At 31.4% G+C, this 24,706-nt stretch overlaps 2 protein-coding genes across 2 annotated transcripts; both read left to right on the top strand.

Moving 5' to 3' along the window:
• Window positions 1–6,397: 6,397 nt before the first annotated feature.
• LOC124828989 (putative carboxylesterase 17) lies at window positions 6,398–7,327 on the top strand. Its single transcript, XM_047302397.2, has one exon. The coding sequence runs from the start codon at window positions 6,398–6,400 to the stop codon at window positions 7,325–7,327; it is 930 nt and encodes a 309-aa protein (XP_047158353.2).
• An 8,527-nt stretch (window positions 7,328–15,854) lies between these two features.
• LOC124828986 (DEAD-box ATP-dependent RNA helicase 15-like) lies at window positions 15,855–24,297 on the top strand. Its single transcript, XM_047302394.2, has 12 exons — window positions 15,855–15,995; window positions 16,159–16,270; window positions 16,584–16,684; window positions 21,090–21,262; window positions 21,356–21,587; window positions 21,690–21,808; window positions 22,406–22,462; window positions 22,562–22,746; window positions 22,989–23,133; window positions 23,252–23,335; window positions 23,761–23,824; window positions 23,999–24,297. The coding sequence occupies exons 2-12, from the start codon at window positions 16,161–16,163 to the stop codon at window positions 24,007–24,009; spliced, it is 1,281 nt and encodes a 426-aa protein (XP_047158350.1). The 5' UTR covers window positions 15,855–15,995; window positions 16,159–16,160; the 3' UTR covers window positions 24,010–24,297.
• Window positions 24,298–24,706: the final 409 nt, after the last annotated feature.

The following is a 24,706-nucleotide window of genomic DNA, read 5'->3' on the forward strand; positions in this document are numbered from 1 at the left end:
GCTATGGTGGGTCCTGCACTCGTGGTGACTTATGAAACTTGGGTTCCCCACCCTGACACACTCACGAGGTTAGCCTGTTCCGGGCCTTGAGGCATACTGGAAGCCCCCAAGACTAAGACCTCATGCTACTCCTCACCACATGGATTAATCCCTCTACTTGAGTATGATTAGCCATTGGAGTTTCAGAATGACCCCCAAGACTGAGCTCCTACTTTCATTCTAAAACACTAAGGATCTCACCAAGAGATCCTACACAGATGGAACTTGATTTACAACTTGGATCATACTTTCATCACTTTGTAATCATATACTTTCTGCCACAATCAACATATACACAATCTCAACAATATACATTAACTCATTCATCACAAGTTATAAAAGTAACAGCTCCATAAATTTAATCTAAATTTATCAATACTAGAATCTTTATCATTCATTTTCAATGCCTACACTCATATACACTGAAAACATGTTTCCTTTAATACTATTATAATAGTTATATTAACCATAATTCTATTATAATATTTATATTAAATCATTAACTGTACCAAGTATTCCTAACTTTCATATTAAACCAACACAATAACATTCATTCATATTATAATATTATAAATTATTATCAACATCACCAACTATCACCATTTTCTTTTATACATATCAAACGTACTTATTAATTTTTCTTTTATATAATTATATTATATTAATAGAATACGTACTCTCTGTTACTAATTTTATATACATAACGATATTATATTAATATAATTTATTATCATACTTACTCTTACATCTTTTGTATAAAATATGTTAATATAATCTATCTCATACTTTCTTTTATATATATATATATATATATATATATATATATATATATATATATATATATATCAAACTTACTCCCCTGCATCTTATATATTCCTATTATATTAATATAATATATATCACACTATATATTTCCTAACTCCAACACTCCTTCCATAAACTAACCAGTGTTGCATGACTCCATTCTACTTACACACCCTGACTAGCACATTCTTCAATCACCTCACGGTCCCATCACTTAAACTAGGAAAATATACTAAACCCATCTCTGGAAAACTTTCTCCCTTTGCACCAAGATTACCTATCCTTTAAAACAAAAAGAAACCAACTTAACAACCTCTCTGCCAAGTGAGAATTATATTCAAACAAAAGTAATACTCTCTTTTATTTCCCAAAGTACCGCGGGACCCACAACCAATTTCCCACTCAAGACTCACACCCCCCTCTGCATGCAAAATTTCATGCTTCAATATTTCTTAAAGGTTCTTTTACTAACAAAAAGGATGAACCCCACCACTAACATACCTATACTATTATTATAAAGAAACTCCTTCTTTCTTTCTATTTTGTTCTTGAAGCACACAACAACATTCCTCCAAGTTTCTCTCCACTCAACTTTTTTTTATATGGAAATGCTTAATTTACGTTCCTTTCCATTCACATGCCCATATGCCAATTCCAATGCAATTAAAAATAATATTTTAATATACCCATAGACCACACGTTCATGTATCTCTTCCAGGAATAAAACCCCTCAACCAATGTACCCCATTATTATATTTCACACATACACTCCGCTCACACTTCCTAATTCTTATACCCCAAATCATTCAAATTTGGCAACCACATAATTTAAATATTAGATGCACAAATTTTGATAAAACAAAAACGCACTGTAGGAAAAATATCATTTCCAAAATTAACATGCATACATATACATAAAACAGATTTAACCCAAAAATAATTAGTTCCCCTTATCTTAGTGGTTACAAGTGCAACACTCTTTAGAGGAAACCCCAAAACAGTACTCTTGCACAGAAGCAAGTTCAACCGGATCTACAAAATGTCAAATTGGGTACAGAGACATCTCTTAGAGTTAGAATAGGTAGAGAATCTAGAGGGGAAATCCATTGATTTCATGCAACTAGAAAATTGCATGCCTTAGGTTCAAAGGAAATGGAGGAACAGAGAAAGATAACTTACCCGTCCAAAGCAGAATTTTACTCGGATGAATGGGAAGCTCCCAACTCCGTGAACGAAAGCACACTACCTATTTGAAATTTCAACGGTGGGAAGTGGTGGAAAAGTAGAGAGAAGTCAGAGCAAGAAGAGGAAAAATGGAACTGAGTTTAGAGAGAGAAAGAGTAACTGAAAAATGAAATCAGAGTTGGAAGGTGAGGCCTCTTCTGAGGTCCTAGTGCCCTTAGCTTCTTGGGCCAGGCTGCAGGGCCCAATGGTATTTCATTTTTCAGGCTCTTACACATATTAAAAATTAAATAATACATAAAGCAACAACAACACATATTAAAAAATTAAAATTAAAAATTAAAAACATAAAGACATATTAAAAATTAACAAACAAATAAAAAACAACAAAACACATTAAAATTATATAATAAATAAAGGACATAAACATATTAAAAATTAAATAATAATTAAAAACAAAAAGACATTAAAAATGAACTAATAAATAAAAAATAATAAAACATATTAACATTATATAATAAATAATAATTATTATTACATAAATTTAATTTAAAAAAATTAAAATTGCAAGGAGAAATGAACCAATGAGCATAGAGTGAAGTGAAACGAGAGAAGTGTATAGTAATATACACGTTCATTTAATATAGGTTTGTAAATATTAATGATTACCATATTTATTACTCATTACTCATTGTATAAATTGTTTTATTTACTTTTAAATAAAAAGGCACATTTGTCATTTGAGAGGTGCATGAAGAACTTCGAGAGGTGTAGGAAGAAGCATTAAGTTTGTGTTTACATGAGGGGAAATTACTATTTACTCAGTTTTGATCAGTTTTGAAGGCGATGAATTGAGATGAATGTCGTGTTTGGATGAGGAGAAATGCACAGACGGATTTGAAGGTAAAAGCGGGATGACCCTACTGTTCACTCACTCGCGAATGTGGTGAGATTTGGAGGAATCATTTCGAAAAAGTCACAAGTGGTCCTGTATGTGAAACTAATTCCTGGGCCTCTGAAGTTGCTTCACACAGCCAATGCACATAAAAGATTCATTCCTTGACGAGTGAGGAGTATTTGTTGTTTTTTTGTTGTAGGTTGGTGGTAGGTGAAGAAGAAAGTGGTTAATGAAGAGAATGAGTGTTTGAAGTTGGAGAAGATGAAGATGAGCAAAGTGTATTTGGTTCCAAGGGGGATTTATTCGATTCCAGCCCATGAAGAACAACAAAGCCAAGGTGTATTCGGTTCCCGTGCCTAGTATTCGATTCCACTTGTATGAAGAAGGAGAACTGAAGTTGTCCTTGATGATGGAGGATGCAGCGTCTTTGATGATGAAGACGAAGTTGTTCGTGATGAAGACGAAATCGAGTCTAATGCGTTCCAGTGATTGTACTGCATGCGCGAGAGGAAGCCATGCAGTGCCGAGACATCGTGGTGCCCGTGCATGGAGTGGTGGTTGAGGTCCTGAGAAGCGGGGAGGGGGATTCCAACGAATTGTTGGGTGTGAGAGGACGACACGTGAGGGTTGAAGGAGTCGTTGTTGTTGGCGCCGACAACCACGACGGGATTGAGAAACACGAGATTTCCCGCAGCGTGTGAGGGCGGGGGCTGTGACGGTGCATCGGAGTAGTGGATGTAACCTAGTTCATGAGGACAAGAGTTTGGAGTCCGTCGACGGCACCTAATTGGATTTTGGACTTAGCATGATGAAAGTATTTTTTGTATAACAGGTTGTTACTTCACTGAAAAGAGGGCACTACTACCATGTTAGTTACTCTATGCTTTCAAAGCTCACATCTAATCCCATACATAGCCTAAACATGCACCTCACTTACACATACTCAACTTCATCAAAATTAATACTACATTTAAAAATAAATTCATTTTCCTGATTCTATAACTTTTTTACATTTTAAAAATTAACTTAAATAGTTATTTTTAATTTTTTACTCTTTATAAACATTTTTACAATTAAATATAACATTAACAATTACCATTTTATATTACTTTAATAACTAGGGACATTTTGGTAATCTTTAATTTCTACCCATTAAACAATTTTTTTATTTTGTCACGTCAATCAAATCCTAAATTAATTCTGACAAACTTTACTTCTAAATCCATTCTCAATTACCTACAAATCTACTCAAACAAACAACAAAATATTTACCCACAAATTCATTCAATCACTTTTCCCAAATAATCTTGTCTAAATACTCTAAGTAAACAAACCCTAAAAAAGGAGCAGGGATTACGAATGGAAATATTTGCACCAAAATCTTTAATGTATATTAAATGATATTTTTAATGAGTATCTTTGTAATGCATAATTTAATTATTTATTTATTGATGGTGAAGAAAAAAAAGCATTGAAAATGATAAATAAATTCGTTTTTATTAATATTATTTGAATTATTTTTTTAAGGATAAATTTCTGCACTGATTAGTAGGAACAACATTTAATTTTTAACTTTTTAATTGAGTATGGAAATAAGAATAATTATGTACATATTTATCCTTTTCTCGTTTTCATATTTATCTTACTATATATCTTGACACGGATTAAAATGTTAAAATACTTTTATTTATATATATATATATATATATATATATATATATATATATATATATATATATATATATAATTCTTAATATTTAGTTTTATAACTTTTTTACACACATTTTTATCTTTTTTTTCTAATTATTTGGCTTACTATGAAATCAATTCACATTGATAAGAGGTAAATTTTAAGTTTAATTCAATATTACAAAATTGACTTTTTAGGTGAGATTTGCATCTACTTATATATTATAAACTTGCTTTATCTCTAATTAATATGAGACTTCTAAGACACTCTCTTACATAAAGATATATATATATATATATATATATATATATATATATATATATATATATATATATATATATATATATATATATATATATATATATATATATATATATATATATCGAGCGTGAGACTAAATATTAATGAATGATTAGACAGCGACCATATAACTGATGATAAGATATATGTCCTACAAACAACAAATATCACTAGGATATATTCTAACTCATGATTATAATACTATGTTAAGAAGTGAATTAATAAGTCTAACTCAACCTTACAAAAACGGCTTATAAAACAAGACTTTCCAACAACAATTAAAAATAACATTAATAAAGAGTGTTATCCAATCAAGCATATTAGGTCATCAACATTAGTCCATGTGTTTTTGGTCTAGTTATTTTCGACCATGCTAGATTTTTTAGTTAATCTTACCATGTTCCTATGTATTTGTTTTATATTTATATTGTAATTGTCCATGAATTTACATTATCTTAAATTATCAATAAAATTAATTTTGATTATTTTTCGTGTACTTTACAATTTTATTTATTTCTTATTGTAAAAAAATCCATTAAATTAAAAAATTATGAATGTAGGTAAGTAATTATAAATAAAGGAGGTTTCAAACCTTCACAAAATAAGTCACTAATAGAAAAGGTTAAAACCCTCCAAAAAAAATCTCCAAAATATAAATTTAATACCAGAGATCATAAAAAAAACTTCCACAAATCAAATTGCGGTGACTTTAAGTGTGTAAGTTTGAAAAATTTCCACAAATTGATTTGCATAGAATAGAAATATTCTCAATATTAAAAAAAAAAGAGCCACTAAATAACAATTTCTTTTAGTGTTAGGCCCACAAAGTACAAAAACCTATACAAGTATTATTAGTGAAGTATAACATCTTATTCAATTATTATAACATTTATTATGTGTGGCCTATTGTTGTCAAGGTAGTTTTGCATATTCTCTTATCAAAGACTAGGGAGATCAAGCTCTCGTTTATTGAGAACACGTGTATTTCAAATAATTTATTTTTTAAACTAACCTAATAAAAAAATAAGAGAAGTTAGCAAACTTACTTCTTTTTAAACAAAGTCACAAAGCTATAAAATAAGTTTTAGGTATATTTCCTCAGAAAAAAAAAATGTGTTACTAAACATTTAACAGTTTGTATGGAGATACTTTTAACTTGTCATATTTAAAGTAATCCATCTAATTTTAACAATTAATACACGATAAAATTTCCATAAAACATGATACGTTGGTCAACATAGTAAAAGTCAATTTTCTTTTCATTGGAATCAACAAAGAATGTATGAGTAACATCTGTAACAAAAAGAAAATACAACCATGTGATGTAAATGACCAAACAAACAAAATATACCATGCATTGGCTACCTACAATGCAAACACAAAAAATGCATGCAATAAGGAGCAAATATACATACACTATTTGAATTCTCATGGCTTTGTATAAAATCTCCCACTTCAAAGACAGAAGTTTCATCTCAGATAAAATGTCTATAATAGCAGAAGCACCTAAATTTCTTCAAGTTTACTCAAATGGTTCTGTGAAACGCTTCGACCCTGAAACTGCCTCAGCCTCCTTAGAATCAACCAATGGGTACAAATCAAAGGATGTGATCATAGACTCATCAAAAGGTATCACAGGAAGAATCTTCCTTCCAAGCTTTCCAACTTCCTCAAAGAAGCTTCCTCTCTTGGTTTATTTCCATGGTGGTGGCTTCTGCATTGGATCCACCGCATGGCTTGGCTACCACACTTTTCTTGGTGACTTCTGTGTCACATCTCAGTCCATTATCCTTTCTGTTGACTATCGTTTGGCTCCAGAACACCGTCTCCCTATTGCCTATGAAGATTGCTACGCCTCACTTCAATGGCTGAGTGAACAAGTTGGTTCTGAATCTTTGCTTCAACAAGCTGACACAACTAGGGTTTTTCTCTCAGGAGATAGTGCAGGAGGTAACATTGCACATCATGTTGCAGTGAAGGCAATTCAAAGCCCTGCATGCCCTTTGAGAATCACTGGGTTGATGCCAATACATCCCTATTTTGGAAGTGAGAAAAGGACCGTGAAAGAGATGGTTGATGAAAGCAAAGAGGATGTAACCATGAATGATATGTTTTGGAGGCTGAGTATACCAGAAGGCTCAAACCGTGACTACTATGGTTGTAACTTTGAAAAACATGACCTAGGTAACACTGTTTGGCTTAAATTTCCACCAACTGAGGTTTATGTTGCTGGTGAAGATTTTCTGAAGGAAAGAGGAGTGATGTATGTGGAGTTTCTAAAGAACAAAGGAGTGAAAAAAGTGACACTTGTGGAGGCAAAGGAAGAGTCTCATGTATTTCATGTATATCATCCTCAATCTTCTGCAGCTCGTTTACTGCAAACTCAAATGACTAGATTCATAGAAAACTATTAGCTTCAACTACGAGTCTTACATAAAGATGTTTTTTTAATGTCAATAATAAATTCATCAAAGAATAAAATATATTTTGTCATTAATTGTTTTGTTCGTAGTTTTATAACCGTTGAATTTTTCACCCATGTCATCTTTGTATATGTATAAATTATATAATTTTTTTTTTTTTTGCATTCATATGCTGGTTGTGTATGTAGGTTAATAGTTAACCTAACTCATTTATTATGATAATATAAATGATTTGATAATATTGTTTGTAACTTGTTTATGTATTTGTTCTTGTACTGATAAATAATAGGTTAACATTTTTTTTTCTTCAGTTTGTTTCAGTCAATGAACATTAGAAAGTTTTTCCTTGACTTCTCCCAATAAAAGACAACTTAAAGTCTCAAACTAAAGATTAGTTTTTCTTCATGAATAATCGATTTATAAAATTACGTTCTTAACAAAAAAGACTACATAGGGTTACTATAGAAAACAAAATTATAAATTTTGAAACGTAAAGAAGGAAAATGAAAATTCCTAAACTTATAAATATCTTAATAAAAAATATATAATTGTAAGATATGTTGAACATTTTGAGTTCATAATTTAGAAAAAAAAAAGTGATTTAATTAATGTATGAAATTTTTTATTAGTTACACTTTTTTATGGACGAATATAAAAACTCTTGAACAAAGAACAACATGAAAAGATTGCAAATGGATAAAGAAGTTTTGATGAGGAAGGTTCAAGTAGAAGTAAGTCTTAAAGATGTTCAATAAGCTTGAAGACATGTATTTATGCAAAAATTGTTATAATAGAATAGGAAGATGTCTTACGACAAAATAGAATCTTAGATAACTTGAAGAATCAAGTTGAAGGCATATGCAGACAATACCAAAATTACCTTGGAGAAGTAAGTTTTTCAAGTAAAATTTACTCAACAATCAATTGTACAATTGATTGTCTTAAGTTCTAGGCAAGTTCCAATCGATTGTAATGAATTTGACAGCTTTGATTTTTTCCACTATTTTCCTCATAACTTTTTCCATAAATGAGGTTATTCTTGTTGGTATTGGATTGTAGACTTAAAGACATTTAATTTGAATACTAAAACATATTTTTGTTGGAGTTATAAGCTATATGCAATTCAATTTAAAAAATAACAAATGTTTTTCACATAACCCATTGATCCAATCCACTGTATGAAAAACAATCAATTAACCATACTTTATGGGAAACATATAATCAATTGACACCAAGTTCTAATCAATTATTTGTAAAATGGAGGACTCAATGAAATTTGAAGTTGTCTTCCAAAAATCCACCTCACAATTGATTATATGCATAACAATCGATTCCAAATGCTTTATGGACAGCTATAATTGATTGTACAATCGATTATCTTAACTTTGACATTTGCTCAATATTTGGCCATAACATTTTTTATAGAACTCCAAACCAATTCATTATATTTTTCGCTTGAAACTAGACTAAAAAATATTTAATTCGAGTACTATAATATATTTTTAAGAACTATACAAATAAAATAATTTATTTCAAAAATATAGAAAGCATTACTATTTCCATGTTTTAAAAAAAATAAAACGTATAATCGATTTTCCAATCAATTGGGTAAAGTTATAATCTATTTCACCTTTAATATTAACTAGCCATTTTCAAACGTTGTAAGTGGGAAACTTTTTCTATAATGGCTATAACTTAGTTTTTTTTTTTTTTTTATAAAAGGGCTATTAGAGGCTATTGTATAGGCAACGTACAACAACATAGAAGAGAATAGAATATGTGCAAACTCTCTTAAAACATTATAAACACTTTTGAACACATTATTGAGGTTTGAAATCTATTTTCTGAAAATATGGTTTTTTGAAAACTCTCTAAGTCAGATTTTTGTTATAAGGTGTGTTGTCATTGTGACTCAAAGCTAGGCTTCATCCCTTAAAGGTTAGTTAAAGGAAGTGTCCTTTCATCTCTTGTAAGTTATTCGAAGGAGGTGTGTGTTTTCATTCCTTGTGTGTGTTAAGGGAAGTGGTTGTATTTGTTTGGTTGTTCTGCTTTCATCTCTATGGTATTTGTAGAGAAGTGTTGGTTTATTCCTTGTGGTATTTCAAGGAAGGTGTGTCATCCCTTATGGTAATTCAAGAGAAGTGTTTTCATCTCTTGTGTATTCAAGAGAGGTGACTTATCCTTTTCTGTGGTATTTCAGAGAAGGTGTGTTTGTTTATCTTGACTTTAACGGTTGGAAGTTTCACATTGACTAAAGATAAGGACAAATTATAATATATAAGTGGGGTGCAAACCTCACCTTACAAGCCGATTTTGTGGGGTTGAGTTAGGCTTAAAGTCCACTTTTTAATCCACATCGACTAGAGATAAGGCCAAATTATAATATATAAGTGGGGTGCAAACCTCACCTTACAAGCCGATTTTGTGGGGTTGAGTTAGACTTAAAGTCCACTTCTTAATATGGTATCAGAGCAATGGTTGGAGCTTATCCTAGCGAGATCTATGTGGACATTATGTTCCACCCGTTGTCGGGCTACTATCGGACCACCCATTAATTCTACTCTCACGCTCGAGATGTCTATACCTCGGCGTGAAGGAGTGTGTTGGAAGTCCCACATCGACTAGAGATAAGGTCAAATTATAATATATAAGTAGGGTGCAAACCTCACTTTACAAGCCGGTTTTGTGGGGTTGAGTTAGGCTTAAAGTCCACTTCTTAATATGGTATCATAGTCATGGTTAGAGCTTATCCTAGCGAGATCTATGTGGGCATTCTTTTCCACCCGTTGTCGGGCCACTAATGGACCACCAATTAATTATACTCTCACGCTCGAGATGTCTATACCTCGATGTGAAGGGGGTGTGTTGGAAGTCCCACATCGATTAGAGATAAAGCCAAATTATAATATATAAGTGGGGGGGTGCAAACCTCACCTTACAAGCCAATTTTTGGGGTTGAGTTAGAGTTAAAGTTCACTTCTTAATATGGTATCAAAGCCATGGTTGAAGCCTATCCTAGCGAGATCTATGTGAGCAATCTTTTCCACCCGTTGTCGGGTCACTATCGAACCACCCATTAATTCTACTTTCACGCTCGAGATGTTTATACCTCAGCGTGAAGGGGGTGTGTTGGAAGTCCCACATCAACTAGAGATAAGGCCAAATTATAATATATAAGTGGGGTGCAAACCTCACCTTATAAGCCGATTTTGTGGGGTTGAGTTAGACTTAAAGTCCACTTCTTAATAGTGACTTTGCATGTTGCATTTGTGATTAGTGGTTTTAATTTAAAATCCAAGATAATGATAAGTGATCATCTTAGTTGAGGTAATTGTAGCTGGATGTAGGAGTTGTTTTGTTTTGAACTAGTATAAAAATGATTGTGCAAAATTCTCTATCCTTAATCTCCCTTACATTGCAAGTTATAAATTGCATGAATTTTCTCCAATAACTATGATATTTGTAATAGATTCTTGATTGATGTTTGTAAATCAGTTTTTAAACTGGTTAAATGTTTTAAAACATTAAGTTTTCAACTACAAACCAATTCATCCTCTATTTTGTCTACTAGGACCTCCAATACTAACAAAAACCACTCATCTTAATATTCATTAAAAGGACAAGTACATTTTGTTAGAATATGAATCAAATCAAGTTAATAACAATGAGTCATAAACCCTTCAATTAATTGAGTAATCCCCAATATTCCATAGAACAAGCAGAAGCGTACCTGAATTGGCCATTAGGAACAACGTAGATCAAATATATTTGATCTTTGAATTATATAGCACTTTAAGTTCCCTCTTGATTTTCTTTTTTGATGGGATGAAGAGAAAGAAGCATAAACAATATGTACATGCTCACAAATGGGACCATAACCATTTTATGTAACCTCTATTGGTTACTTTTTCTAGAAAATCAATATTCCTAATTTGGCCCCTAATCATACTAGAAATGTTGGATATGATATCTACACACTTAATATTTCATGACATATTAATTAGATCACTTGAGGTTGTGTTCACTTTGGTTGATACATTGTTGGAGACGATGAAATTACGAGAGTTGTAAATGTTCACTTTAGTGGATTTATGAAGAAATAGGATGGAGGGAAGGAAATAATACATTCACATATAATAATTGTAATAATTACTAATAGTAATAATAATAATAATACTAACCAAATAGAAATAATAATAATGATAATAATAATAATAATATATTTATTTCAACTATAAGGGTAAAATAGTAATCTTATATGTAAATTATTAAATCATTTATTTTATTCTATCACATGTATAAAATCTTTAACAAACTTTACCTTCAAATATCTTCACTTTCACCTTCAAATTCTTTTTAAAAAACAACACACACTTTACTCTCAAATCCATTCATTCACTCTATCTCAAATCCATCCACTCACAAGTAAACACAACCTAATACTTTGACTAGTTGATCAGTGATTCTAACCATTGATCATGTTTCTGTGGTATGTACATGTAGATTAGAGTTCTCTAAACTGAAGGAGTAGTTTTGGTCTACAACAGTTAGAATTTCCAACAAAAGGAAAATTATATTTTTGTTTATAAAACTTATACGAATTGTAAATCTAAACTGGTGTGCTTTAGTTGAGATGATTGTTTGAGTTATGAAAATAACATGTATATAACTTGCTGAATAATTTCATGATAGGATATCATGATTGCTTTAATTGGATGTGAATGCGAGTTATTTGAAATTAGAAAGATTTGGTTGTGAATGACCATTGAATGCTAAGTATTTTGATCACTTGAGTGGTTATGTTTGAGATAGAAGCTACTATAAATTTTGGAGAAGAAAAGAGGGAGTTGTTCAGGTTGTTTTTTAGTCTAAAGTGGGGTTTAAACAAGTGAAATTCTGGAGGAATGTGTTTTGGAAGGGAGTTTGAGTTTTGGTGTTTATTTGGGGTCAATTAGGACTTGTGTATAACCACTTAGTTCATAGAAATATGGTTTGAAATGCATGAAATATGTTTAGTGGTGATTTGGAGTAGTTAGTTGATTGAATGAACTAAATTATTAATAAGTGATCAAGTTGGCATTCCATTTTGAGTTAAAAACCTTTTTTTACAATAAATTATATGCTTAGGATACTATTTTGATCATTTGGGAAGGTATGTAGTTCATTTGGTTTGATTTGTGTAATGTTATAAAATCTTGTATGGTACTCAGTGGTAGTCTAGTGACGCTCAAGCGAAAAAAAATTGCAAGGTTTGGTGCTTAGCTACACATAGGTGGCACTCAGGCGCCAAATTTGCGAGAAGAACAGCATTCAATGACAGGGATGTGTCGCTCAGCGCCATGTGCTTTGGATGATTCTTTCCTTCTTCTTTTTTACATTCCTTTTGCTTTTAGGGTCTTTAAATTCTTTGTTTTGGCATATAGGTTCCATGTAACTATTCTTGGTACATTATTTAAATGATGTTTGTTGAGATGTGATGTGTGGAGGTTTACATTGTTATATTGGCATTGTATTGAAGGTAAAATGGATATTTCATGTATGAATTATGATTTAAGTTGGATATGGAATTACTTGTGTGTGTGGGATATGTATATGATGTTATAAGAATTTCAAGGAGAAATTCTTAAGATGATTACATGTAAGTGTGTGCATTGCTATATGATGTTAGTAATTAGGGGTTATTCTAAAGCTCTCAATAACTTTCAGTCTCAAGAAGAAAATGATAGTTATGTGGTGGAGAGTAGCAGAAGGTCCTTAGTCTTATGGTCAATTCTTTTTCAAATAGATGCTTGAAGGATTAACCTTGGAGTGTGGTAGTTGTTGAGGAGGGAGTTGTTGTTGCACCACCTCCGGAGTAGAGCCCCTATAGTTCGATATCAAAATATGTATGAACATTGTTATTTGTTGATAATTGAATTTTAAGTTGATGTTTGTAAATGATTATAGGTTTAATCATTCGCCAGGTCCTTTTTTTTGTTCAAAATCTCAAATAAGCCCCTTACTTACAATTAGAGTCTTGCCGTTAAATTGGAGTAATGCTATTAGACTAACGTATACGTGGCATGCTGATGATAGTGTTTTAAATGACATGGAGTTTTTTATTTATTCTAGGTGATTTTGACATGTATTTTTCTTTTTGGTTTTTTAATTTAAAGAATTTGACAAAAGTGAATTAAACTGAATAGAAGAATCAAGAACAGAAGAAACAAAACCCTAAAATTCCCAAAACAAAACCCTAATTTGAAATGTGAAATGAAAATCTCAGTCCATTTCGCTACTGTCAATGTTTGCTTCGAAAGAGGGAGCTTCCGCGATCTCCACCACCATAAAAACACCAACGAAACGAACTCCTCGCACCATTGAGACACCGGAAACGAAACCCTCCTTGCAAGAATAACCATAAACAGAGGAGAGAAATTGAGTCTTCTCTCCTTGCGATGCAAACACGAACTAGATTGAAAGAAAGGAAGAAGAAGGGTGTCTTTCTCTTCTTGTGAAATCGAAACAGAACTAGAAAAGAAGGAAGAAGAGAGTGACTCCCCTCTCTCTCAAAGAAGAACTGAACCAGAGAAGGAAAAGATGAAACACTCATAATTTTCCCTAATTTATTTTCTCAATTTCTTAATTTGAAGAAAGGGGTTGTGTTTAATTACAATTTCCCCAATTTCTTTAATTAAAAAAACATTAGTTTACACGTCAGAATCCCTTATTAACTATATTACTTATGTCATGTCATTAAAGAAAGCACCATCAACATCTCACACATACGCTAGTCTAACCACGTTACTCAAATTTAACGGTATGACTCTAATTGTACCAATTTTTCAAAAATTAGGATTCAATTAAGATGAAAAATAAGTAAGGAACTTATTTGAGATTTTCAGTAAAAAAAAGGACCTGACAAATTATTAAACCATGATTGTGTTTATTCGTTTTTTGGTTTACAATGTTCATCTTTATAATGTGAGTAGATGGGAAATTTTTTTGGATCAACTATTAGGTGGTGGAGAAAGAACAGAGGATTATATTAAGATTTTTTTTCTTTTAGATGGTTATATATATATATATATATATATATATATTTATTTATTGTAAAAATGATTTTTTTGGGTATTTATTTTTTGGTGTATGTCGTACTATTATAGTTATATTTAGATCAGTGTAACAATTTATGTATGCATTATGCTTAACTGTTCTAATTTTATTAAATATATGATGAGTCTATAACAGTGTTAACAGTGTTGAAAATTTGACAGGTTACATTAATTTTTTATTTTAATAATTGTTATAGTAATATAATTTTTATCTTTTATCTATATCTTAGATTTTCCTTTTTATTCAAATTGTTTTTTTAATTTTTCACTTTAATAAAGTTTTTTTAAAATTAAAATAATTATTTATATTTATATATAAAGAGATTTCTATTTTTAGTGTCTAGTTTTTCAATTTTACCATTTAATAACGTATTTTTTAAATTAAAATAATTATCTAAATATGTATATAAAGGATTATATCTTTGATGTCCACAATTGCTTTCCAATATTATACTTTAATAAAGTTATTTTAAGATTAAAATAATTATTTTATTAATTTTATCTTTTAAGTAACTGTTCTTATTAATTTGGGAGTTTTTCTTTTCCTTTCGGGGTCGTTGTTTAAAATTTAACCATTTTTAATTATAAAATTATTTATAAGGTAAATAAAATCTATTTATAACTTGTGAAAACTATTTGGTTATTTACTTTTTCTTTATGATAATAAAAATAATAAAGTTATTATTATTATTATGAAATTAAATATGAATAAGTTTTACAATTTTATTGTAAGTATTTTTTATTTATTTTGTACGTAATTTTTATTTAAAAAATAGTTAAGTTTAAAAAATGTTAAATAAAAAAAATGATTAAATTTAAACACTTACTTAAAAAAATAATAGTGATAAAATAATCTTTTTTAATTTAAAAAAGTAAGAATAAAATTAGAAAAAAAATAGACTCCAAAATATATTTCCTTTAAGCATACATATAAATAAAATTATAAAAATTATTTATATTTAATTTTATAAGTCTACTAATAACAATAAGAATAATTTTATTATTGTTTATTATCATAAAAAAAATTAAACATATGTTTTCAATTTTTATCATAAAAAAAAAGTAACACCTTTCCACTAGTTTTAATATAATAAAAATATGGATTTCTCTAGTAAAAAGAAAGCAATAGTTGCTTAACATCCTTATTTTAGTGGTAATATTAATAATTTGTTACACTAAGAAAACAAATAAAAATATTAATTATAAAATAGTAAAGAAAAAAAGTATCTAATAAGAAGTAATTACACAAATTAATCTCTTTACTAATAATTATAGAAAATTATTTATTCCTATTATATTGGATTTAGTTTATTTCTTCAGCCTAGTTATCAAAATCTGTTTTTTTGGTACTTGGAAAATAGTTATCAAAATATAATTTTGCTTTTATTTTTTCGTTTCACACTTGGCAGCGTTATTTATACAGTTATTATCCTAAGATGTTTAAGTTTTCATCACTCTCACTCCCTTTTTTACCCCCAAAAAATTTGATTTTCTGCTAAGAAAATTCCCTTTTCAGAAACCCTTCCACTCCTTCAACTGCCTCCTCCGAACGCTTCTACGAACAGGTACACTCTCCAAAACCCTAACACTTTCTCTATCTAACTCTGTTTACGCGTCCAAACCCTAGCTTTAATATTTTGTTCGTTCTTTCCTCGGTTTCTTTTTGAAGTACTTGTTTGTTTGTAACAGTGATTGCAATTGAATTACTAATGTTGTTGTAAATTGCAGTAATGGGGGATACGAAGAACGAGGCGTACGAGGAGGACCTTCTTGACTATGAAGACGAAGAAGAGAAGGAGCCTGAAGGTGCTAATAAAGTCAACGGTGAAGCTGTCAAGAAGTGAGTTAGTTATGCGGTTTTTTCCTGAAAGTGTTCTCATGTCAAATTTTGATGTGTTTGTTATATACATATGGTATAAGACGTATTGTTAACATTTAATTTTTGCATTTTTTGAGGTTTAAAATTGCTTTGCTCTTTATGGGGTTAAACTGTGCGAGAGTAATTCCAAATGAAGTTTGTGTTTTTTGTTTTTACTTGAAATGGGTTGATGATCTGGCCCAGGGGAAAGTTGGTTAGAGTGAAAGTGGACTGTGTTGCTTTTTTATGATCTTCTGATGTTGAATGCTCTTTTTCTGTTTTTGGTTTCTGGCAGGGGTTATGTTGGAATTCACAGTTCAGGATTCAGAGATTTTTTACTGAAGCCAGAACTTCTTCGGGCTATAGTGGACTCTGGATTTGAGCACCCTTCTGAAGGTAAATTACCTGCATAATTATTTATAATAACTACTATCGGAGTTATTCTGATGATTTAGGAATACAGAATAGTTTATGGGTTTCAGTATTGGTTTTAAAAGCTTTAAATTTTTTGTGTGGGGTGACCATGGATTGGGTTGATCCCAACTAATTGGATCGGATATCAGTTTTGAAACATTATGACTGGACTCTATCATAAAAGCTTTATATTTAATTACGTTAATATTTGATTGATTTATTTCTTTTAAATCTATGTTTTGGGACTAAAGGTATATTTTCATTCAATTTTTAGTTTTTTTCCCATTTATTTATTCCCCAATTTTCCCCCATTACAAATTTGTTAGTTTACAATTTTCCCCCATTACAAATTTGTTAGTTTACAAGTAGTTAATAAAACTTGATCACATGTCATGTGATGATTCTGGATCAATTAATGATTTATTTTGAAGCACAAGTGCTCCTAAAGTTAATATGAAAATGTACTATGTATGTACGTGTTCAATACTTGCGGGTGTACTCCACTAAAAGTTCTAGAAAAAGTACTCTATATTGGTACATGTGGGTTTTAAGGGACAAAAATTTGGAGAGTTCATGATTCACACTTTCAGTACAACTATCAGACCTAATTCTTTTCATTTTCTTTTTTTCTTTCAAATGGACTTTTGGCAAGACAATGAATTAACGATGATTTGAAATACCTCATACATTCTTGAAAAAGTACTCTATTTCAGTACATGTGGGTATTAAGGGACACAAATTTGGAGAGTTCATGATTCACATATTTAGTACAATTATCAGACCTAATTCTTTTGATTTTTTTTTCAAATTGACTTTGGGCAAAACATTGAATTAACAAAGATTTGAAATACCTAAGACTTGCTTTTCATAGCATATGTCCATGTGACAGGTAATAAGAGTGACAAACCATTTTACTCCAGATAGATTCTAAAGTAGGCCCAAAAAATCAAAGTGAGTTAATTCAAAAGGGGAAATTACTGTTTTTTTTTTCTACTTGGATAAGATGCAAAGTCGTGTTTTGACAATTGACAAATGTCACAATTGAAAGATTCACTAAACTCTTTGATAAACAAACAAGGGAACAATGATTTAGTAAGGCTAAATGAGCAATGTCAAGTCATATATTTGGTGAAGACCATGTAAGAATTCAAAGATTTTTTCTCTTTCAACGAATTTGGCATGTATGAAAACATATGTTTTGCACATCTCAAAATGTTGGTACTAATCTAGTTTGATTCACAACCTATTCAAAATTCTATGATATATATATATATATATATATATATATATATATATATATATATATATATATAGAGAGAGAGAGAGAGAGAGAGAGAGAGAGAGAGAGAGAGAGATAGATAGATAGAGTCTTGTTTGGTTTAAACCCCTACTTTCAATGTCATGATAGGCAACAAATCCTTTTTGAAAAAAATGTGTTATTAAAGTCATCCCAAATTTCTTTAGCAAAGGAATGAAACGTATATTTTTGACTTATCTTCAGAACCATAATGTGACATTTGGTTTATGATTAGGAAATCTTCATCATCCCAAATCTCAAAACTAGGGTTATTTGACCTCGGTCCTCCACCATCGACATGGTTGGATCTTGATATCCCTTTTAGAATTCTTTGAATGTACTGGCTCTATTGCAAATAATCTTGGCCATCAAATCAGCAGGGACCTTCCCAATTTGGAAGTTCATTAGTGTTGAAAGTTCCACATTAACTAGAGATAAGGCCAATTTAGAGTATATATGTAGGTGTAGACCTCACCATACAATTTAGGCTTAAAGTTCACTTCTTAGCATGATATCAGAGTCATCAGTTAAGGCCTATCCTAACGAAATTTTTGTTTGTTGGGCATATTGTTCCACTCACTATCGAGTCGCTATCAGATCACCCATTATGTCTAGTCTCACACACGAGATGTATACACCTTGGCATGAGAGGTGTGTGTTGGAAGTCTACGTCGCCTAGAGTTAAGGCCAATTTACAGTATATATGTGGTGGGTACAAATGGCATCTTACAAGTTGGTTTTTTGGGGTTGAGTTAGACTTAAAATCTACTTCTTAACCATTAGGAACTGTAGGAGTAAATTTCGCCTCAGCCATTGAGCTAAAAACATAAACTTTCTTGACAAATATCTTGGACATTTGAGGTATTTCCTTGGTATAAAAGTCATACAATCCAATGAGGGTTTGGTCATATATAAGAGAAAATATGCTCTTGAAATTATAGAAGAAACAAGGATGATGAATGTTAAGCTTGTGGGCACACCAATGGATGTGATGTCAAACTAGTACTTGATAAAGGAGAATCGTATTCCTTAGTGTGACTTGTCCTGACATTGCCTTTGCTCTAAGCATAGTAAGTTAGTTTTTAAACTCTTTATCAAGACCTCAATTATAAAGATAAGGAAAATATTCAAATTGTTGGATATTTTGATATTGACTTGGCAAGGTCACCAAGTGATAGACACTCTACTTCAGGCTATTATGTTTTCATTGGAGATAGTTTAATATTGTGGATAAATAAGAAAAAAATGTTGTGGTTGTCAGAGCGGCTGCAGCGGAATGATTAGTGTGGAATAACAAAACCAAGAGGGGGGGTGAATTGGTTTTTAATAACAATGTGTGCCTTTTAAAATTTCTACTCAATTTAACTTACCAAACAAATATTAACGATAAATAAAAGAGTAAGGTTGAGAGAAATTTGCACAGATAATTTTATCCTGGTTCGGATCTTACCAATCCTACATCCAGTCTCTTATCTCAAATCAAGATAAACAGTTCAACAGTTCACTACTCACAAAACAATTACAAATTACAATCACAAAGAAACAATTTGTAAAAGTTTAGAAACTACCTCTCTTGATACCACAAGAGATGAACTTGCACCTCGTTTGAGTCTTCACAAAGGATGAAACACCTCCTTCGAATACTTCACGAAGGATGACTTTCTCTTCCAAGCACTTCCTTAGATGCACCAAGGATGAACCAAGTATTCCTCTGTCACCACAGTAGCACTTCAATAGCTCCACAGACAAGAGTTTCTTTAGCTGAGCACGATCACACAATTCTCAATTATTTCTAAGTACTAGAGTACAAGGGAAGAGTTGTTGTTGAAGGAAAATGAGAGCCTATTTATAGACTCAAGCAAATACTCTTCCGTTTTTCGTTTCCAGCCATTTTAATGCTTTTAATCGATTAATATTCTTGTTAATCGATTAAAATAAGTACAACGGCTAGTTTTAACAGCGAGAAAACTCCAACGGTCACCTTTAATCGATTAATCCACATTTTAATTTGATTAGTTAATCGATTAAAGCAAGTTTTAATTGATTATTGTAGAGGCAGTTAGAGTTTTTCATCTCTTATATGGATTAATCGATTATCACTAGGTTTAATCGATTAATACGGTACGTTTTTTACTCTAAACAACAAATTTGAAATGTGAAAGTACATGGAATCAAAAACTACTAAGAACCTAAGTCCTAAACACTTAATTACAATTATTACAAAAGCTTTCCATAACAATACAAGTCTTCAAAGGATCTTCTTGAAACTTGATATCTCTTGACTTGATTTGGTCATCATCAAAACTTTATCTTCATCATTTTTCTAACAGTGGCAAGGTCAAGTGCAAAAAATAAAATATAGAAAAACAACATTAGTCATTTGTGAGCTCATATGATTAAAACAACTCTTCAAAAGGCTTAAGTTTGAAGAAATTTCCCAGATTCACCTTGTATGTAACAACCAGGCAGCAGTACACATTATTTCTAATCTCTTATTTCGTTATAGGACCAAATATATTAAGATGGATTGTCATTTCATAAGAGAAAAACTGGAGTCTAGAGACATCATCATTAGATTTGTTAACTCTAGTGAGCAATTGACTCGAATATTCACTAAGTCTCTAAGAGGACATATAATTGATTATAGAAACAAGGATTTGATCCTATATAATAAAAAATATCTAGATTATATATGTATTATTGTTTATGCTCTTATTTATTCTTGTATCATATCTTTGTTATTAGAGGATATCAAATTTCATCTATTTATTGTAATGATTATTTTTTTCTTAATATAAATAAAGCACCTGTGATGTCTGATAAACACGATTCTGTTCAATGTTTCTCTCAGAAACACCCATGCTTAACTTCTGCAGTTATCGTTCTTACATAAAGATCTTATATTTTATGGTGATTCTATTTATAAAATCACAATTATAATAAACTTGTTTATTTTTTCATTTTCTTATTTATTTTACAGGTAATATTTTTATCGTAATCTTCTTTTGGAGAACTATTATACGTTGGTAAATCTCTCAAAGGTTTGTTTTACTTACCGTTGGACCTCTATTTTCTTTGGTTCGCCACCAGTGCAACATGAGTGTATACCTCAAGCTATACTTGGAATGGATGTGATTTGTCAAGCTAAATCTGGAATGGGAAAAACTGCTGTATTTGTTCTATCTACCCTGCAGCAGATTGACCCTGTTGCCGGGCAAGTTTCTGCACTTGTCTTATGTCATACAAGGGAATTAGCATACCAGGTATTTATTTTGAACTTAGCACTTGCAATATTATGGAAATTGCTATTTGATTAACTTCTGATATAAGATATATGTGTAATATCTCTTGTGTAGATATGCAACGAATTTGAAAGGTTTAGCACCTACCTACCCGATCTAAAGGTTGCTGTCTTTTATGGTGGCGTCAACATAAAAGTTCACAAGGATCTATTGAAGAACGAATGCCCTAGTATTGTTGTTGGTACACCTGGAAGAATACTTGGATTGGCTAGGGATAAGGACCTTTCTTTGAAGAATGTTAGACATTTCATTTTAGATGAATGTGATAAGATGCTAGAATCTCTGGGTATGTTGATTTTCCAAACAACCATTCTTATAACTTGCATCATACTTTTGGACGTCCTTTGATTTTAATTGGTTTTCTTTGTTTCCATCATGAATTCTACAGACATGAGAAAAGATGTGCAAGCTATTTTCAAGATGACACCCCATGATAAGCAAGTTATGATGTTTTCTGCAACGCTCAGCAAGGAAATACGTCCTGTCTGCAAAAAATTTATGCAAGATGTAATGCCCCATAATCAATACTGCTCATTACTAGTCTCTTTTCTTAAGTCCTAAATTCCCTGAAAGCATTTTAGATATTTAGATTGCTGTGGTATCATAAAAAATTACTTGTGATGGTATGACTTCAATCTGGACAGTGCTTTTGTTTTAGCCAGTTTTTATGGAAACAACTTCTGGGTATGGTGTGTGGTTGGGTAGCTATAGCTGGGGATGGTAGATATGGTTGGCAATGTTTTGGGTAAGTTCCTGATTAAGTTTGTATGTTATCTCATTCTATAAGCCCCCTCAGCTGTCTCACATTGGAAGTTGGTTTTGCTCCAAAAGTCTGTCTGATGCGGTTTTTTACAACATAGGATATTCTCTATTTGTCATAGCTAATGGTGGGAGGGGGGTTGTTAGTGTATTCTGGGAACGTTCCTGCTAGAGTTCTCAAGAGTGTCAGTGTTGCATGGTGTGACTTAAGGTATCTGCAAGGACATAAAATAAATGGAGCAGAACTGTGATTCAAGGATCAACATACATCATTGATGTCGTTTTGGATTCCATTAGCTTGAGGAAGGCTCCTAATATGATTTACTGTATCGTTGTTCCTTTCAGCCAATGGAAATTTATGTTGATGACGAAGCAAAGTTGACCCTTCATGGACTTGTGCAGGTGGGCCTTTTACCAAACTATATTATTTACTGGTTTATGTTTTGATAAATATTGGCAACTTTTATGGTATGTGGCTTATGCGGATTATTGAAATGGCAGCACTACATCAAATTGAAAGAGGAGGAGAAGAACAGGAAGTTGAACGACCTTCTTGATGCATTGGACTTCAATCAAATTGTTATCTTTGTGAAAAGTGTTAGTAGAGCAGCGGAGCTGGACAAACTGCTTAGAGAATGCAACTTCCCATCTATTTGCATTCATTCTGGAATGTCTCAAGAAGAAAGGTATGTATTTTGTGATATGAAAGGATGCCGACAAATCAGTCTTCATTGGTTTATAATTGATGATTTGGATAGGTAGTCCATAATTTTTGGGTTCCTACAACTATGTTTCTGTTGGTATTGTTCACTGATCGTAGCTATCAGTCTTCTGTTTTCTGTTGTCTTATTAATGTTGGTTTGTCTCAAAAGATCAATTTTGTGCATTGGTAAATTGTGCCTGATCTGAATTTCTTGCTTTTGTACAGGTTAAAACGATATAAAGGTTTTAAGGAGGGTCATACAAGAATTCTAGTTGCAACAGATTTGGTTGGTAGGGGTATCGATATCGAACGTGTGAATATAGTTATAAACTATGACATGCCGGATTCTGCTGATACGTACTTGCACAGGGTCTGCTTAGATAATCTCTTCACTTTTCAAATTTTTCCTACAAAATTTGTTTTATGCCCCTTTATTCTTCTCTAGTGCCATCTAATTGTCATTTCTTTTGGGTACATTCACGGAACAGGTTGGCCGCGCTGGACGATTTGGAACCAAGGGCCTTGCAATTACATTTGTTTCATGTTCCACTGATGTTGATGTTCTCAACAATGTAAGAAACTTAGTTTATATTTTCCTTTTCTGTCACCTGTTCAATTCTGGTCACTGTTATGAAAAAATGCGGCCACCTAAGAAATTTAGTAGCATTCTAACATAACGGTCATGTTTCCACCATTTACCGGAACATCTTCCATCCTAATTCCTTGCTCAATATTTGGCTTCAATTTAGATTCTCTGCTGCGTTGTTATATGCTATTCCTTTACTGTGTCTTTAAAATACACTGATAAGCACCAATTAAAATATATTAACAATATTTTTAAAGCACCAACATCAGTGTATTTTTAATACTCAGCAGAGGACAACACCAAAAAATCTAGCTGAGAATCTGGACTCGTTTGGCTTCATATAATTGTCTATTCAAAATGCTAACATTGAGTCAATTGGCAATATTCATTTTGTTAATTGTCGAATTTCAGGTTCAATCCAGGTTTGAAGTTGATATAAAGCAGCTTCCTGAGCAGATTGATACAGCTAGCTACAGTAGGATTTCATGTTCTCTTTGATATTGTATTTTGATGCCTAGTTTCTTCTGTACAAGATATATTTACCCGTGTCATTTTTGCTTCACCTTTTGTTTGGTTCTTGTGTTTTGATTCTATTCTTACACCGTTGTTTTGAAGTTTGACATGGTTTCCTCGAATTGTGTTTTTGCAGTGCCATCCTAGGAAGAGGCTGAAAGGGATAATGCATGAACAGCATGGGTGGTAGCTTTTGTAGATTAATCACATTTCTCAGTTTGTCGACAATTTAATTGACTATTCCATTGTGGAGTCCGTAGTTTTATAGATTTTTGAGGGAATTTTATGGTTGTTAGAGTGGTATATCGGTGTTATGGTTTTGCCGTTGACGGCTTATGGATTTATCGATATTTATTTATTGTATTATGGTTATACAATATTGTTGCTGTTTAATTGATTGGAAATTTAATATTATTGTTGGGTGAAATTGGTTCATTCATAGTAACCCCTTCAATACTCGGGCTCTAGTATTTGTGTCCCTTTGGCGTTTTCAATGCATAAGAGAGTAAAATAAAAGAAAATATTTAGAGGAACTATTTTATATGGTGGATTTTTAGATGAAAAGGAATGAAATTTTCTTTGTATGTATAAGAAATTAGTTTATGTACTATTAAAAGTAAAACTTAAGAAACTATATATTATTTTTATAAATTAATTTTAATTTACAGAGAATTAGTTTCATATTTATATTTGTTTTCAAAAAAATCTTTGTAAGTAATTTTGTTAAAACATAATTTCGTGGGCTAAAATTAATTGAAGTTCTCGCTAATGAATTCATATTAGTTTCACTCATACTTGAGTAAAAGGATACCAAGGAAAGGGATGCTACTTCCTGCACCCCATG

Source organism: Vigna umbellata, chromosome 1 (genome assembly GCF_029865625.1).
Source record: "Vigna umbellata cultivar VRB3 chromosome 1, Vumbellata_1.0, whole genome shotgun sequence".
Lineage (NCBI taxonomy): Eukaryota > Viridiplantae > Streptophyta > Magnoliopsida > Fabales > Fabaceae > Vigna > Vigna umbellata.

Excerpts from the sequence above, each read along its gene's own strand:
- LOC124828989 (XM_047302397.2), top strand. The coding sequence starts at position 6,398 with ATGTCTATAATAGCAGAAGCACCTAAATTTCTTCAAGTTTACTCAAAT.
- LOC124828986 (XM_047302394.2), top strand. The coding sequence starts at position 16,161 with ATGGGGGATACGAAGAACGAGGCGTACGAGGAGGACCTTCTTGACTAT. Across the intron at positions 16,271-16,583 it reads AACGGTGAAGCTGTCAAGAA|GGGTTATGTTGGAATTCACA; the intron begins GTGAGTTAGTTA and ends GGTTTCTGGCAG. Across the intron at positions 16,685-21,089 it reads ATTTGAGCACCCTTCTGAAG|TGCAACATGAGTGTATACCT; the intron begins GTAAATTACCTG and ends GTTCGCCACCAG.